General features: G+C 45.5%; 1 protein-coding gene across 1 annotated transcript; it reads right to left on the bottom strand.

Moving 5' to 3' along the window:
- Nucleotides 1-45: 45 nt before the first annotated feature.
- On the bottom strand, nucleotides 46-9120 carry LOC136965242 (LON peptidase N-terminal domain and RING finger protein 2-like). Its single transcript, XM_067259317.1, has 11 exons — nucleotides 7494-9120; nucleotides 5466-5584; nucleotides 5207-5329; nucleotides 4506-4664; nucleotides 3943-4141; nucleotides 3697-3799; nucleotides 3438-3552; nucleotides 2681-2802; nucleotides 2076-2397; nucleotides 1692-1841; nucleotides 46-1408 (listed from the first exon to the last, which is right to left on the bottom strand). The coding sequence occupies exons 1-11, from the start codon at nucleotides 8236-8238 to the stop codon at nucleotides 1250-1252; spliced, it is 2316 nt and encodes a 771-aa protein (XP_067115418.1). The 5' UTR covers nucleotides 8239-9120; the 3' UTR covers nucleotides 46-1249.
- Between the last annotated feature and the right edge of the window lie 9285 nt (nucleotides 9121-18405).

Here is an 18405-nt window from a genome sequence, read left to right as displayed (position 1 = left end):
ATCAACCAAACAAGCACAGTTCGACATCACAACCACGTCAGCAAATCCATTTTAACATGAATTTTTATTCTGATAAAAAAAGTTACAAGATCTGGCTCAACTAAGATGCGTGTGAAAAGCAGAATGTCGTCTCTTTGGACTGTGAGTGGAGTTACTTTACGCATCACAACCCAAACAAGAAGAAAAAGCACCTGCAGGAAAATAACACTTAAATAAGACATTGATAAAAGGCCTCAAGAGTTACTGATATACACTCAGTCACCCGACGTAGATTCACAGTATAGAGAAGACCAAACACACCCACCTCATATCCCCTCCCTCTCCTCCCCCCCTCCTCTCCTCTCTCTGAACTGCAGGGTGGGGTGTGAGGGGTAAACTGCAGGGTGGTGTGTGGGGGGTGAGGGGTAAACTGCAGGGTGGGGTGTGAGGGGTAAACTGCAGGGTGGGGTGTGAGGGGTAAACTGCAGGGTGGGGTGTGGGGTGTGAGGGGTAAACTGCAGGGTGGGTGTGAGGGGTGTGTTGGTGTCTTAAGGAGGGGACATGCAGCCATCCTGTCGTGGTGGACACACAGAGACTCGTCCACCACACAGAAGATCCTACAGTTTGGATGTTTTATGTTTTGTTTTGACCCAGTCATGTCAAGTTAAAACCTGGTGGTGGTTTTCAGAGTAACACAACATGTACAGTAACTGTCCACCTTTTTCTGCGTCCTCCTGGTCCTGAACAGACGACAAGCAGGGTCGTGAAGAGCAGCAATAAACAGAAGAATAAAACATAGCGACAAACTACTGACAACCCCGTACATTCAGTACTGTAGTGCTTCATTTACATTGCTTTTTGGTGCGTGTCACTTTGATTATTCTCCCTCTTGTTTAACCACGAGAGCACATGTTGACTAAAGGCAGCAGGGAGGTGCTGACGTCTAGAACTGCTACAGTCTCTTCCTGGGTCGGAGCAAGGTGGCGTTAGTGCATCTGTTTCCCTCCACTTCCCGCAAGACAAAGCTGAAGTCTCACGGCTGTGCAGTTCCAGTGTGCCGCCACTAGGGGGCGTAGATGGAGGGATGATCGAATGGAAGGATGAACGGGAAGGAGCCAGTTGTGCCCTCCTCCCTCCATCCCATCTCCCGGTCTGCTCGGCAGACTGAACCACCCCAGAGTTGGCGGGCGTGTGGGTGAGGGAGGAGGGCCTGCGGGTACGGAGGTCATCGCGGTCTCTTGTGAGGGAGGAGGGCCGCCGGGTACGGAGGTCATCGCGGTCTCTTGCGCATGACGAAGAGCAGGACCCTGCGGACGGCCAGTAGGCGGCTCTTCAGGGAGGTCATGGCCAGGATGGTGAGCTGGGCTCTGTTCTCCAAAGGAAGGACAGCCAGCAGCCACCAGCACCAGGCCGGGCCACTGGGACTACCCTGGGGGGGGGGGGGGGGGGGGGGGGAGAGAAAGGTTAGTGGGTTGACGACATACAAAAAATATGGGGACACAGAATCTAAAAACACCATGTGCCTGGTCCTCTGCCAGGGAGAGAGAGGCTTGAGTACACCAGCAGCTGTGTGTCTATATATATATATATATAAACCCCTTGAGATGTACCATCTCGTTTTCAAGGGAGAGTTGTGTGTGTGTATGATGAGGCTCTATAGAGTGTTCTCTCACCTTGTATATACTGTGTGAGTGTGTGTGTGTGAATCTCACCTGTGGATCGGGGTCTTTCCCTGGCAGGTGTCCGAAGTGGCTGAGGATCTGACTCTTCATGTTGTCCTTCAGGGAGGTGAACCAGGAGGTGGCCTGCTCATACACAGAGTCATGTAGCTTCTGCAGCTCTGCTAGCTCCTCTCCCTCCACCTGCTCACACACACACGCGCACACACACACACGCACACAGAGACACACAGCGTTACAAACAGAAAATTAGTGGTAGAACCATATCAAATTATAATATTGGAGGTGTTCCCACATCAATATCCCAATTTCTTCAAACACGATCTCTGTGTCTGTAACAACCATGCCCCAGCCCTCCTCCACCCCCCCCCCCACACACACACACACACCCCCCCCCACACACACACAGCCACCCACCGTCTTGTCCTCCAGATACTCTATCTTGGCCGTGTGGTATCCGTCTCGCTGGCCGTGACTCAGCACGCGGAAGCGGGCGGCGCCGACCGTGTCGACCACGGAGCGGCCGTCCGGGAAGAACTTGACGTTGCGCACCTCCAGCATGCAGCCGTGGTCTGCGTGGCCCAGCAGCTCGTCTGCGATGCACATGCCAAACTGCCGAGTCCCGGTCTCCATGGAGCGGCGGATCATCAGGCGGTAGCGAGGCTCAAACACGTGCAGCGGGCAGGGGATGGTGGGGAACGCCATGGTGCACACGAAGATAGGCACTTCCTGGTTCAGGCTGGAGGGGGGAAGGGGATTGGTTAGGTGGGTGGGTGGGTGGAGACTAGGGTGTGACATAGCTAAATTTGGCATTGCTGATCTACATTAATTTTTATGTATTCAAATGTTAACTTTTTAACATTTGTTTTAAGAAGAAAACTAAAAAATCATTCATTTTAAAATACAATTTTAAAAACGGTTTGTACAATTCATCAGTTTTATTTTTTTTATCTAACTTTAATGGATCTATGTATGTAAATGTGAGTGCACATGCACTGTTCTCCTTCCTGGGTGAAACTCACTTGGACAGCTCCTTCTGCTCCTCTTCCTGGATCCTCTTCCTGTCAGCCAGCTCGTCTCCTAGGTAACGCTGCAGCACCTGCTCCATCAGCACAGTCTTGTTGTACCCCCTGGTGGCCAGGTACTGGAACAACAACACTGCAGGTCAACACTGCTGACCCGTGTGTGTGTGTGTGTGTGTGTGTGTGTCATACGCTTAGGATCCTTGCGATATGAATATCAGAGTCTGTGTATGAAGTTCATGTCTGAACTAGAAGTGCAGCAGATTGTAAACTTAATCTGAGCAGATTACAGTGGATCAGCCGTCTCCGTGATCAGCAGCTTTACAGTAACCCCGTCATCAGCTGCTGACATCACTTCCTCTCAGGGATTACACAGCAATGTTTATACAACATGTGTTTGCTGTTCAGGTCACTTTGATGTGTGTGTGTGTACCTAAGACAGGTTCTCCTTGCACAGAGGGCAGTAGGGGTGTGTGTGTGTGTACCTCAGCCAGGTTGTCCTTGCACAGAGGGCAGTAGGGGTGTGTGTGTGTGTGATGGTGTGTGTACCTCAGCCAGGTTCTCCTTGCACAGAGGGCAGTAGGGGTGTGTGTGTGTGTACCTCAGCCAGGTTCTCCTTGCACAGAGGGCAGTAGGGGTGTGTGTGTGTGTACCTCAGCCAGGTTCTCCTTGCACAGAGGGCAGTAGGGGTGTGTGTGTGTGTACCTCAGCCAGGTTCTCCTTGCACAGAGGGCAGTAGGGGTGTGTGTGTGTGTACCTCAGCCAGGTTCTCCTTGCACAGAGGGCAGTAGGGGTTGTGGTCCAGGCAGCGCTCCAGACACTTGAGGCAGAAGGTGTGTCCACAAGGGGTGGTGACCGGCTCGTAGAACAGCCTTCACACACACACACACAACAGAAACTAACATCAACACACTATCCAAATATGACATTTTCTTCACTTAACACTGCACTGCTTTCCAGAATACCCAGATCATCTTATGCTACTGATGTGTGTGTGTGTGTGTGTGTGTTAGTACCTCATGCAGAGGGAACACTCCATGTCTCCACTGTCCAGCAGGCTGGGGGGCACAGTCCGCCCCCTGGGGGGCGTGGCGGGGGCGTGAGAGGAGCACCCTTCATCTGAGGACAACACACACATCGTGAAGTAGCTCCACACACTCATACACAGACCCACAGCTCATATGGTGTGTGTGAGAGTGTGTATAACTGAGTGTGTGTGTGTGTGTGTGGGAGAGACAGGCCGTGCGTGTGTGTCCTGTTACCTGCTCGGAGCAGTTTGGAGGAGTGGCAGAAGGGCTCGTCTCCACCGTGCTTCCTCTTAGTGCCACCGGGGGGCGCCGGCAGGGCGGCCAGGACGCTGGCCAGGGTCTTACTGCTGCCCTCGTCCCCCCGGGGGCCGCTGGGGGCCGGCTGTGTGGACGAACCCTCACACCCTGATCTGCTCACACTGACCTCTGAGTCCTGAGGGAGGAGAGGGTGTGCGTGAATGAGTGAGAAAATAGGAAGAAAAGTGTGTGAGTGTGTGTGAGTGTGTGTGTGTGAGTGTGTGTGTGTGTGAGTGTGTGAGTGTGTGAGTGTGTGAGTGTGTGAGTGTGTGAGTGTGTGAGTGCGTGAGTGTGTGAGTGTGTGTGAGTGCGTGTGAGTGTGTGAGTGTGTGTGAGTGTGTGTGAGTGTGTGTGAGTGTGTGAGTGTGTGTGAGTGTGTGTGAGTGTGTGTGTGTGTGAGTGAGTGTGTGTGTGTGTGTGAGTGTGTGTGTGAGTGTGAGTGTGTGAGTGTGTGAGTGTGTGTGAGTGTGTGAGGGAGTGACACCCTGGTGTTGGCTGACCTGGGCAGGCTGGGCTGCGGGGGTCCGGGCGAGCGGCCGCAGGGAGCTGAGCAGAGCGGAGGGTTTGAGGAAGCGTGTGGAGGGGTCTCCGGACAGGGGCAGCAGGGGCTGGGGCACATCAGCCCTCTCGAACACGGAGGAGAACAGCTCGCTCAGCACCTAAAAACACAGCTCACGCTCAACAGACATACAGACACATGCACAAGGGCATCACACCGCCCAAACAAGGTGAGAACGTGCACTTGCATGGATGAGGTCGCTTTCTCAACGCCAAACAGGTCCTACTAACGCAGCATAAAGACAACTGAAAACTTCCATTTCAGTCCATCACCTCGCAGAAGGCAGGGACGGTATATTTAGCACATGCTGGCTGGCGAGCAGAGAATTCTAAGCTGTTGGACAGAACCGCAGCTACGTAAACACAGCCTGCCAGTGTTGCTGATGCTAACAGGCCCCGTATTCATGCCCATATCTAACATGCTGTCCTGTGTGGTGTGGCAGGTCTAATAGTTGCAGTGTCACTAAGGCCATGCAGGACACACAATGCCCCAGAGGCCAGCTGGAACAGGGCCATGACGTCATGAGATCATCTAGCAAGGGGCCTGGCAGGATTTAGTGTCCTCAGTAATCCTGTCGGATATACATGCCCATACACACACACACACACTAATACACATGTCCGTGTGATGCGAGGAGGTTACCTTCTGGGCCTCCATCTTGACTGTGGTCCAATCAGGCTTCAGCGCCACACAGAGGAAGTATTCCTGCAGCGCTTCCTCCTTCCTGGAGGCTCTGATCAGGGCAGAGGCTCTCAGAGAGTGGGCCTGAGAGGAGGTTTATTAACATTTGAGAAATATAATACATAAGAGAGGAACTCCGTTTAACTCATTGATACATTTATAAATAGTTGTGTGTGTGTGTGTGTGTGTGTGTGTGTAGTGATTTGTCTCCCAGTCTCACCTGTGGCCAGAGAGGGTTGCCTCTGCACATGCTGTCAGCGTCCTGCACAGCCTGACAGTAACTCCTCATGTCCATGTGCAGCCTGGCCCGCTGTGCCAGCAGGCGGCCTGAAGAGGGCGCTGTGGGGGCGAAGAGACAGAGCTCAGATCAGACAGACGCACCACGAAAGAAGCTGCGGTGAGACGGCAACTCGACTATGTCACTGCATCTGCTGCTTCACCTGAAGATTAGCCAGCGCTGAGTGCCATCCATAACGTGCGCACATGTGGGTGATAAAGACAATCTAATCTCAGCTCAGATTGGAAAACGCTGGAAATGAGTTGGGAAACCGGTCTGTGGCTTTTGCACACGAAAACGTTTCGTGTGACAGGTAGCGGTTAAACTCGATGTCCAAACACTCAGTCCGAGTCACCAAACACGCAGTCCAAGTCAACAACTGCAATTCAATCAGCCTGGGATAAGTCTCTCTCAACTGCCCCCCTCCTCTCAGACCAGCAGAACACCAGGGGGCACAAAACATGACTCCTCTCAGACCAGCAGAACACCAGGGGGCACAAAACATGACTCCTCTCAGACCAGCAGAACACCAGGGGGCACAAAACATGACTCCTCTCAGACCAGCAGAACACCAGGGGGCACAAAACATGACTCCTCTCAGACCAGCAGAACACCAGGGGGCACAAAACATGACTCCTCTCAGACCAGCAGAACACCAGGGGGCACAAAACATGACTCCTCTCAGACCAGCAGAACACCAGGGGGCACAAAACATGACTCCTCTCAGACCAGCAGAACACCAGGGGGCACAAAACATGACTCCTCTCAGACCAGCAGAACACCAGGGGGAACAAAACATGACATGATATTCCCATTTCCCCAAATCTAAATACTGCCCCGGGATCATTCTGGAAGAAGAGTTCTGAACCCCCGTTACCTAGCATGTTTGAATGCAACAATGTACCGTCCCAGTTTAGACAGTGTAAGTTTCTTTGAATACATTTTCTAACTTTTGTAACTCAAAATATAAATCCAAAACAAACGACTTCCCAAACACAGCCTCTTTCTAGTTTGCAGGCAGCAGTACTTTTATGAATAATGATGTATCTAGGGCACATCTCACAAGAGCTGGCAGCATGGTTTATATAAGCAGGTCACAGACTGACATCATCAGGAATGGGGTCAGAGCTACCGCAGCCCTCTCTCTCCAGAGGGAGGAAGCAGCTGGGCTACAACCGCACCTTCTCAGAGGCTTTCCGGACAGGGATAGGGCTTAGAGCTGCCTGGGCATAGCATGGCATGCATTCCTGCAGCCAAAGAGCTTGAGGGTGGCGGGGGGGGGGGGGGGTAATGTCAAAGGAAAGCATAATCTTTCAAATGTTTACAAAGGGCTGTTCATGACCAGAGCTTAGATCAGAAGCTGGTCTGGAATATAGGTTGAGTTCTGACCATATTGCTGGTGTAACACGTTCCCCCTCTAACTGTTGTGACGCATCTTAGCTGCCAGAAGGCCTGTGTGGATTTGTTGTGAAACACAGACTGGCTGTGAAAGCGACACCATCACCACCTGAGTGATCTGCCAAATAAATAGCTTCTCAAAAAAGAATACCGATAACACAGAGCAAGATCACAGAACCGGGACACTTACATATCCCTCACTGCCCCGGATGTCCCAAACTGCCCGTATCTAAGAATTATGCGCGCCTGGTTATTCAACATTGACTCGGCCTGTGGATTCCCCTCTTATACACCAAAGTATCTGCGGCAGAAGGCCACAGTCACAACTAGAAAACACAATGTAAAAAACGATTCAACAACAGAAAGCCGCGGGTGTAGGTTTTGTAACATAGCGTTAAGGCAATGAGGCTAAATGCCGCCTCACTTCGGTAACACTGCGCAACGAACAGAAAAAGTAGGTCAACTGGTCTGCTTTTCCATTTAGGAAAAAAGTTAGATTTCATTCAAATTTAAACAGTAATTTTTGACATATGAAACGTGTGTATGTACCAGATGTTTACAATGGATTCTTACCCAGTTCTACAGCTTTATTGTACTTCTCCAAGGCATCTGCGTAGTCTTGTTTTTTCCATAACACCTCTCCTTCTATACAAAACCTCCTGGCTTTGCTTTCGGAGTCGAACCATTTTTCCAACAACCCACTTAGTACAACATCTATTCTTAGTCCAAATGGCAAAATCTGCCCGTCTTTTTTGTCCAGTTTATACTTGCACTGTTTGCAATCCGTGACAGTTTCATTTTCTAAACAATGTTTGCAAAACGTGTGGCCACATAGTAACGTTGCTGGTTCCGAAAGCAAATTCTTACAAAGGCGACATGAAAATAAGTCTAACGGCTCGTCCTCTTCGGTGTCTCCATCCGAATCCCCTCCGCCGTCTCCACTGCGCGAGCCACTCTTGAGACCATTCAAAACGTTTAGATCTTTTTCTCTCACAGTCTGTGCAATGTTTTCAACTAGAATACGCAACTCCTCCGGCCTCAGATTGCTTAGGTTTGCCGCTGTACAGTACGAGTCCAGAGCCTCACCTATCCTACCTGCCTGTGCCAAAGCATCCGCTTTTCGCAGACAGAGGCCCCGGTCAGGTTGTTGAAGGTCCGCAAGTTGAGAGCTGTAGATTTCGGCGGCGAGGTTGAAATCGCCTGCGCGGTTTGCCTCCTCTGCGACTTCGAGCATTTCTGTGCATAACCCCGTAGCTCCCGGGTTGGACAACGGATGGACGAATTGCTCGCCCGGTTGATGCTGGATTCCTGTCTCCATCCTCGTTCTGTGCGTTATTGGTGTATGAGAAGTTCACCAATCATCAGAAATAAACGCACCGAAGCTGTTTGTACAGGACCCATTTCGCGATAGCCAAAGCAATCAAACAAGAAAGCCAGTTAATTTAAGTCTAATTGTTTTGCTCCTACAACGTACACTTTTTAAGAAACTGAATACGGCGAGATGCCCAGGATGTCAATAAATACATGCTTGAGTTAGAATCTAAGGAAGGGGTTGGTTTGAACGCAGCATTAGATAACCCACACTGCACCTCCCTCCGGCATTTGGCAAGAAGTACGCAGTCTCCGACTAACTTCCTTTCAAAACAATGTTGGCTACATGCAGCATGGAATGGCTCTATGATAGTGAAAAATGATCACAGACGATGTTATCGACTCTATTTTCTAAATTAGTTTCCTAAACGACAGGCCATAACTGTATGCCCTAGTCGGCGTCGCCAGTTGAAAAGCAGGCTTCGTGACGTGATAGCTAGCTAAGCCTAACTAAGGTAACGTCATTACCTAACAGGGGACAGACAAGAGAATTCCTTCATTCCACTTTAAGGAATTATTTTAGTAAAATGACAGAAAATACCGTAGGTCGTTTGTCGGTTGCCATACTTTTTTCACCCAAAATTCCAAAATCCAATGTACTTGAGCGTCACCGATTATTTGGTACCATCACTGCTTACTACAGTAGCTAGCTATCCTAAACGCAATTTCACTGACCGGTCACTCGTATTCTGTCTTGGTATCGACGTCTAAATATCACCTCGTCTTGCTTAATGTTCGTGTCCTTCTATGTAGATTCAAACCGAATACAGAAGTTAACAAATAAAGCACATATCTCGTTTTCTAAATAGTCCATCTTGTTCACAGGGCTTCTTCGATTTCAAAGATAAATGAAGTGACGAGCCTCTGGCAAGCACATGACCCCAGACGCGCACTCGTATTGGTTCGCTGTAGTGCACTTATATAACAATAAAATAACGTTGTATAACTTATCTAAACTGTGATTTGTAAGGTGCGAGATAATAATATTGAATGCTTTCCAATGCTGTTGGTAAACGATGATATTTAGTGGATCCAATATACACATTAAAGCTTTCTGATCAGCTTTTTACTTGCCTTTCAGCGAGGATACAATTTGGACTGGTTATATCACGACTATGCTGAACGCATAGCTTTATGTAATGCTTTACATAAGCACTACATTTCCCATTATTATTATATTTCTTTCTTTTTGGTTGGGAAAACAACTGTTCATAATAAATCCCAAACGTTACACTGATAATTATTTTATATGTCGATTTATAGGAAAGAAGTGGAAATTGTGTTTTCTAAAGAGTGCACTTGCTAAAAAGGTAGCAGTTTACATAGGCTACATCATGTAATTGTGTTGAATGCATTTCATCATCCTCGCAGGTTAAAACACAAATAATCATGAATGCATGAGTTGGCCGTTATGCTCACTAATCCAGGGGATACTTTATGCAATCATGAAAGTTGTAAAAGGAAAATGAGTCACTTACACTTAGACTTTCTCAAGTTCCACTTCACTTGCACTAACTTTAAACTGAACACACCATTACATTGTCTGTGATGCTAGGTAATGGAAGCTGGATGATCAACTAACTGAACCTATCCAGATAATTTTCAAGCGCCATGACTCATATGTGACTGCTGAGAATGACTCAAGGATTTTCCAGTGTTATACAACAATGGTTTCAAAAGCGGTGACACTTGTATAAGTACATTCTATAGGCTACTGGGCCCAGTTTGAATAACATGTTTGAAGATGTTGGGATTAGTGGTGAAAATGACCTAATTCTCATATGGATTGTATATGTATTGGTTGAAAACATTTTGCAGAGCATAGTGTTGTCTTCAGGTTGTAAAATACTCAGCTAGTGTCATGTTTTGTTGATGGCTGATTTAGCTCTGAGTACCTAACAGTGTCAAATGCAATATAGTGCCTGACACCGAAGACCACCCTCTAGTTTGCCAGGATAATTATTTGATAAAAAATGACTCATGCTTATCACGTAAGCAGCATCCTGAACGCAGTTTCTCCTTACCCTTCTGAATGTGCCATTAAACCTTCATGTGTTGTCTAGAAATCACTTTACGACAAAACGGCATCTAAATTTAGGATGTCTCATCTAAATAAGTGGAAGCTGTTCTTAGACAAGTGCCCATCTGTTGAGTTTGACGGGGAACGCAATCACCACGTAATAATGATAACTGTGAGCTGTTGCTTGTTGAGCGTCAACAACTTCCAAACAACGGTATGATCGGTGGATGTTCTCTGGCTGATGCTGTTTCGGCCACAAATTTCCGACCATGACCTCTTGACCTGGTGGTTGGCTGAAGGACACGTGAGGCTTACGACCAGTGGCTGGCCTGACAGATGGTCTGAAGCCCAAAGCGATCAGCCACACCTCTGCTAAGACTGTGTGCCTTAATACTCTGAAGCGGTTTCCTTTCATGATCTCATCTCCTTCTCCTACAGGACAGGTGGAACCACATGGACGGAGGCAATCAGGGGTCAGGTGCCATCTGTTCATGTTAAGTGTCATACTGGAAGAGGCAGGGAAGGAGAGGAATTAGCTTAAAGACTTGTGAGATACAGCCAGATCATTACTGCCTCTCTCTCTTCCTCCTCTCAACCTCCCTCTCCCACTCTGCTTCTCTCTCTGCTTCTCTCTCTGCTTCTCTCTCTCTCTCTCTCTCTCTCTCTCTCTCTCTCTCTCTCTCTCTCTCACACACACACACACACACACACTCTCTGCCTCTCTCTCTCTCCCACTCTCTGCCTCTATCTCTCTCTCTCCCACTCTCTGCCCCTCTCTCTCTCTCTCTCTCTCTCTCTAAGGAAGTATAGAGGAAGTAAATACTTAGAAACGGTTAATAGTAATCCACTCTAATCAAGACAACTAGTTTGGTTGCAATGTTTGCTTTGTCAGAACACCAGAACCTGCACTAAATGCCATGGGCATTGTTTTATTTGACAGATCTATGCTGATTTGTAATCCTAAAGTTGAATTCATAACAATTAAAGTGATACATAATAAAACAAACAAATTAATGTGATGTTGAATGTTATTTTCTGTCTCCCACAAGATAATCTTTAGGAACAATTTCAAACATGGCCCTGTTATTATTCTAGTTTTCACTATTATTTTAGTTTTCACACACTAAACATCTTCATTCATGGGATGTCCTTCCCTGTTTGCAATCAGTGCTGAGTTTGTTGTTGCTTTCTGTCAGGTCAACATGTGGTGGAGGTGTGGTGTGTGAGTGCTGCATGCTGCTGTGGTCTGTCAATACCCTGCTTATGCACATGCATCTCCAGCTGTGCAGAGGTAACTAACCCCTGATGTGCCCCTGATATCCTGTTTTTATAACATCCCCTGCCTGATTCCCCCCCCCCTCACCTGGCCTCCTTATTGCTCACACCACATGGCCCAGTGCCTTGCCCACAACCCCCATCCCCAGCCCCACCCCCAGCCCCACCCCCCAACACACTGGTCTCACCCGGGCTTGTGCCACAAAGCCACAACGAGATGTAAAACATCCTCCAGAGAAGCCATGAAGCGTTGCTGTTAAGCTGTGTCTGGGCCGCCTGACGAAAGGCAGATGAGAGGGAAAGAACAGAGGTTCACGTGTTTCGGTCTGAATGTTTCTCTCTCTCCGACACGGCAGCTTACAAGGAAGTATTCAGGGGGGGGGGGTGCTGTTGTTGCCGTGGTGACCGGAGACGTTGGTCCATCCCGAGAGACTCAGGTGATAAAAATAAAATGTGTTTATCAAAGTTATTATTATTATTTTTAGGTAGCTTTGACGAGATACAATCAAAGGTTAGTAGTTACATTTTCTTGACCGTGTGGGTTTAGAGGAAATTGTGCTCTCACACCAACTAAACAGAATACGTTGCAAGTACATGTTAAAAGCCCTGTCATGCTGGGCAATCAAGCCATGCACTCACTAACCAACTTGTCACTGTGTTCAAATGTTTTCCCATTAATTATTTTTGTGACTAAACTGTTAATTCATGTTAATTATTAAAATATGAAGTTATTCATCAATCCACTGGTTTTATCGGCTGTTAATTACAAGCAAAGAGAGCATGATGGAGTCTAATCTGTACTGTCATTACCTGGAAAGTACAGCACTTTGCCACCAATACAAACCACAAGATGGCACTCTGGCCTTGTGTTGAATAACTTGTGAAAAAAAGCATAAAATAGTTTATAAAATAGTATTTAAGTATTCCTTTTCAGTTTCCAAAAACAGTGAGCCAACTGCATTTAGCTCTACTCTGTGAGCTACAATTATAATCAGTTCCTGTGGCGTGCTGAAAGTTAGTTTATGGGGAGAGTTAGTCTGCTGTGATAAGCATGGAAAACAACCAACTCAGTGTTTATTAGGGACTCAAGACTCAAGGGTGTTCATTAACAGATTCGGTTCCTGGATGGAAAATCACCAGGAAATATGACCGTAAAAATCCAGACCTGACCTCGTTCTTATCATTTGTGACTCATGTTGAGTGTGTGCTGTTGTTGACTCTGTAATTGATTTGCATAAGAAACACATTGCATAACAAACCCAAAATGTGTTGTCATAGTGAATCATGTGACTTATACAACTCAAACTGTAAATAATGGATGCGACATTTTGACCTGGATGCAGTTCACACCTTATATAAAACAACCTCATGTCACATAATGTAATCATAAACAACATTCATATTATTTTAGTACATGATGAGTTTCTAAGATTGTTGTGATGCCAACTGATCTAAATGATCCTCTTAACGAAGTGATATTTTGACAATGGCAGTCATTTTAAAGGTATTCACCTTGGTAAAATTCTACAAGCAATCAATTTCTAACCACACAATTCTTGTTGTTTCTTGAGAAGAAAATGCTTCCAGAATGGACAAAATGTTTCATTTAAGCACATTGTTGCCCCCTAGTGTTTGAGGCAGTGACAATCTTTGCAAACCTTTATAAATGTTAATTTTGAGTATCAATATGGGCCCATGTGTGTTTTGCAGGCATGGGGTAGGGGGAAGAGATAAGATAGATTTGAATTTAATTTAAATCAAGACACAAGTAAAAAATCGTTTTTGAGATTTGAGGTAAGAAGAGGTTGGAAGTTTGAAAAAGAAGTATCTTTCTTCCCTCCTAAAGGTGTGAGTATGTGACATGCGTGAGTCACAGGTGAAGAGGACTGTTGAGATCTAACTGGCAGATATTTTAGCTTTCCATAGGTGACACACCTTTTTGCGTCTCTACCCCTACAGACTAATGACGTCCGCGTCATGCCAATTACTACGACAGCTTCATTTAGGGACAAGCGACTTCACGCCTTCTAGTGTGTCCTGTGACATTTGATTGGGTGGCTGATTTGAAGTCTGTCTCAGTGCTGTCCATTTCCCACGAGCACCCTTATAGCCATGTCGCTCAGTTTCCAATCAACACTGTGGCTGAAGATGTGGCGACTCCCTGGTTCTGTAAATGTTAACACTCTCAGCTCCCTCTGATGCTGACATGCAGGTACGACAGGAAGACTGGAGAGGATTAATTTGACACCTAGAAAAGTATTTCAGTGGCTGGCTACAAGTAGGAGTTTTTAAGAAGTTTTAACATAATTGAGATAAAATTATTGTTTCATGATTAAACTATATATTTAAAGTTTCACCAAGGAACTTAATGTGCTTGACATTGATGTGTGAATCTGTTGCTGTGGTTACAATTACTGCCCTGTTGGCTTTACCGGTTTTACTAGTTTTATCACCAGGATACATGAGAAGCTTCCAGGATGCTGGGTGAATTTTAAATCAACCCCAAACTACAAATTAAACGTGGTGTTGTTGACCAGAATATCTTCCTGTAGTCTATGTTCTATACCCAAAATGGATCACAAAACAAACGGTTTAACATTTCGACAAAGTAAAATGTTGTTGCTTCATTGACTAAACTGAGTTTTGTGATATTGTCAACTGATTAGTCATTCTTTTAGATTAACCGAGAAAAAACATCCACACTGGTCAAACTGTCCTTGTAACATACTAATGTAAGCATCTGAAATGTAGCCTGAAACCATCTATACTTTTAGGATTGTTGTTTTTCCACACATTCAGGATAGTATCTAGGGAATATATTATTGGAACTCTTGTGTGTGTGTGTGTTGTGAAATGGGCAAAGTTTTCTTCCAGTTTTTAAAATTGTGAAAACAATGATTCTAAACACAATTCCCCTCACAAGGGAAGCACCACACAGAGACGCTCTTCCACATAGACGATCGTCAGCAAATCCTCCCTTGGGTCCACTGAGGAAAATGACCGCGCAGAGGAACACCTGACACAGCCAATAACATCAGCAGGTTTGGTTGAGTCACAGCAGTTACAGTCGTTTGGTTTAACAGGTTTTGAGGCTGTTTATTGTTGTTCTATGTCCTTGTTGTACGCTCATCTGGCCAGATGTTCTGTGTTCTCAGTGGGACGTGTGTCGAACTGTTCCTGGAGAACATGACAGAGCCCACAGCCCCAGATGCTATGTTCTAGGTTGGCACATACGCAAAAACACACACAAATACAATCATATACATACACACACCAACACACACACACGCACATGCAAGCACATGCCTACCATTTTTGGTAACAGTGCACAGTCAGACTTCACTGGGTTTTCACTGATCAATAATGTATAATGAAATCATCCAGGTTGATTAGAACCTGAATACATTATTTAATGTCTAATCTTTTCCTTTAGGAATCAGGGCTGCTGGAGGCTTATTCCTATCCACCATAATGCGCTTAGACTTTTGAACGCCGCAGCCTCACTTTGCAGTCGTTTCACTCAATTTACATCAAAAACTGATTTCGACCCCAAAATGAATGCCTTCCGAGATTGATTGTTAATATGTGGCGGAAGAACATGTGTCAGATGAGCGACGCCGTCTCCTCTCATCTCCTCTCCACTTAGCTCAAGACATGCAGGCGCTACCAGGCTTATGCAGAGACACCCGAGCAATCATGTTCCATCTGGAGTGTCCGGCCTCTGGTAACCCACCGACAAGGGTGGAGGAGGGCTGAGAGAACCATGCACCAGGATCCTCCCAGTCTCATGTTGAATGACACTCAGGGTCTTAAACACCACTCTTCCCACAGCACTAAGGGCTGGGCCGAAGTCTCTGAGCTCTCCCTTGAAGCTGAAGCACGAGCTATCGGGATCACGGCTCCTGCTCTCTGTTTTACTTTATTCCCGTTTATTTCATCCTCATAAGTCTCTTTCCCTTCGTTCTCCCTTCAACTTCTTTCTCCACATTCTTGTTTTGACAGTTCCCTTCCTTCCCTATTTTTCTTGGTATGTCTGCTCTCTCGATGTCTATCTGTCTCTCAGAAACACACAGATGGTGAGAGTCATTGATTTGAATCGATCGCAGGTTTTGTACTAAAGTTCTTCTGTGGAACCTCAGAGCTGTTTCATCTGTCAGTCCCTCTGTCGGCAGGAGGCTCCTGTGTGTTGGCGTGTTGGCGTGTTGGCGTGTTGGCATGTTGGCGTGTTGGCGTGTTGGCGTGTTGGCGTGTTGGCGTGTTGGCATGTTGGCGTGTTGGCGTGTTGGCGTGTTGGCGTGTTGGCATGTTGGCGTGTTGGCGTGTTGGCGTGTTGGCGTGTTGGCGTGTGTGAGGTACTGCACTGGAGCTGACAGAAGCTTCTATAGGAAGTACGGGAGTCAGGTACCATGGCATCGTAACACACTGGTTTAGTGTGGGACACACACATTACCACACATCTCCTTCCGCTCGTGGGCCTTGAGGACTTGGAGCCGCTGGGAACGATGATTTTGACTAAATGAGAGAAGCTGCTACTGATTGTGGATGTTGTGGCAGCCTCTCTCATAGTCAAACTATCCGCTGGTAACATTCATTGTACATTTGCTTAATTAAATGGGGATTTTGTATGTGTTCCCATGCTGGATGAGTAAGAGTATAATCAGAGCACAGTTGGTAAGATTATTATGATTTTGTGTGTGTGTGTGTGTGTGAATGCGTGCAAGAGAGTGAGTGTTCATGGTGTTGACTTCCTGGTGTAATGCTGCTTCCGGAAGCTTCCGTATTTTTTTCATACGTCTCCTGGAACGGCTGTACTGCATTGCGAGAATTTCTGATGAGAAAAATGTGTGTCAAAAGATCTCCACTGGATTGGGTCAATAAAAGCTAAACTCTCAGTTGACTTCAGTTCATAACATAAAGTTTATGTTACAGTGTTTGCTTGTCGATACCGTTTCGCTTATTGACCTCATAAATTTGCTCAATCTGTCTATTTCTTAATAAACTGAAATGTTGTGGCTATGTCATTGGGGACCAGAATGACTGCTTTGGGGACCATAAGAAAGGGCAAACATGGCACAAAAAGGTCATGTTGCTGTACTGATCAGTGTGGGCCTGATCTGTTTTGGATTCAATCTTGTTTCCCTCCACTGTAACTGCGGTTTTCACAAACACAGCAGCTTCTGGAACGAGTCATTCCTTTCAGTGAAAGGGAGTTAATTCCTGTTACCTTTTAAACTCTGAAAATTTAATTTATTTTTTGTTTGTTGTTTTTATTAGTATTTTACATGATGAAGTGCACAGGACAGAGTCGCTTCATTTCTACCACCCTGCCCTGAAATGCACTCCCATGTACTTTCTTTTCTGTATATCCCAAAATCAAATTATTCTTACTGTACATTGAGTAGACTAGTATCAGTAACCAGAGTAAGTTCATGCCATTTCTTGGCATTTATTTTCTTTTTCAATCTTTCCCCCTAAAAAATCTAAACTTTTTTTCAAAGCCAGGAAATTTTGAATATTGATCATGCAACCAAGTACAGACTCAAACTAGAGTAACGAGCCTGGCTTTAAAATGTCAGAAAGTACAGATATTTGTGTAAACTATTTAAGAAGTGAAATTGTCAGAGAAATATAAAGTGAAAAGTTGTCAGAAAAATGTAAAGTGAAAAGTTGTCAGAAAAATGTAAAGTGAAAAGTTGTCAGAAAAATGTATAGTGAAGTAAAGTACTGATACCAGAATCTAATTAAGTAACGAAGTATTTGTACTATCCATCTTTGGTGTTTGGTCACCCAGTTTTAATGTTCGTGCTAGTTTAAAGCTATTTTGCTCCTGTTTCTGTAAAATTGCTAAACTACTGAGCTGACTTTCGGATATACTGAAATGGCTTCCGTATATATATATAACATTTAAGTTTTCTCACACTCTTATTCTCAAAGCTTCTTACTTGAGCGTTTCATATATGAGTGTGTGAATGTGTTTCACATGCGTCTGTGCCAGCATTTAATATGTATTTCATATGTATGTTTTTAGTAGTATGAATGCGTGTGTGAACATTTCACATATGTTAATGTGTTTCATGTGTTTGTGTAAGGACAGTCTGAATTATTTCCTCAACAGCCCCTAATACTTTTACGTTACCCAATTCAGTGAACCATCCCTATTTTCCATAGACTTCCCTTGAACGGTACATGTTAATCCACAGCATCTATGCAATAGTGTCTGAATAATGAAACTCGATCCAGGCCAATTCTCCATTCAGCTTTTCACGCTGCAATATAATGAACCAGCTCCACAGGAGCCACAGTGGGTCACCGTGTGTGATTCATACAAAATAAAGTTTTGTGCTTTTTCCACATTTATAAAAATAAAGAAAACATTGGAAGAATAAATGATTTCATTGTTGTTCAGGAATATCACACATACACTGTAGAATATAGGCTATAGTTAATACAAAATAGTGTTGTGAAAGACAACCATAATAATTCATGCTTAGCATAGAACGAATGGGTGATTTTCTTATGTATTTCTGTCCCCCGTGAAACATTATATTAAATGTTTTACTCAGTTGGATGACTGTGTGTATCAGTGTAAAATTGATAATATTTCGATCCATTGAGCTATTGTCTACATTACCCATAGACGATCAGAGACGATTGAACCTAAAGTCGTTCTTGCATCCAAAAAAGGGAATTTGCGCAATACCCAGGTGGTGACCAAACATGCCACCAAGGAGACCAGTGGGACTTTGATTGGTCACATCTGCGTGGGCTATGATGCTGTATCCCCTTAAAGCCTTTATAACTCTTCCAGTCGTCAATGCC

This window comes from Osmerus mordax, chromosome 2, assembly GCF_038355195.1.
Source record: "Osmerus mordax isolate fOsmMor3 chromosome 2, fOsmMor3.pri, whole genome shotgun sequence".
NCBI lineage: Eukaryota > Metazoa > Chordata > Actinopteri > Osmeriformes > Osmeridae > Osmerus > Osmerus mordax.
Note: the sequence above shows the minus strand (reverse complement) of the source record. Positions and strands in the feature narration are given on the sequence as shown.

Coding starts and splice junctions, on each gene's coding strand:
- LOC136965242 (XM_067259317.1), bottom strand. CDS start 8,238: ATGGAGACAGGAATCCAGCATCAACCGGGCGAGCAATTCGTCCATCCG. Junction 5,585..7,493: donor CAATAAAGCTGTAGAACTGG/GTAAGAATCCAT, acceptor TCGCCCCCACAG/CGCCCTCTTCAGGCCGCCTG. Junction 3,553..3,696: donor GAGTGTTCCCTCTGCATGAG/GTACTAACACAC, acceptor GTGTGTGTGAAG/GCTGTTCTACGAGCCGGTCA.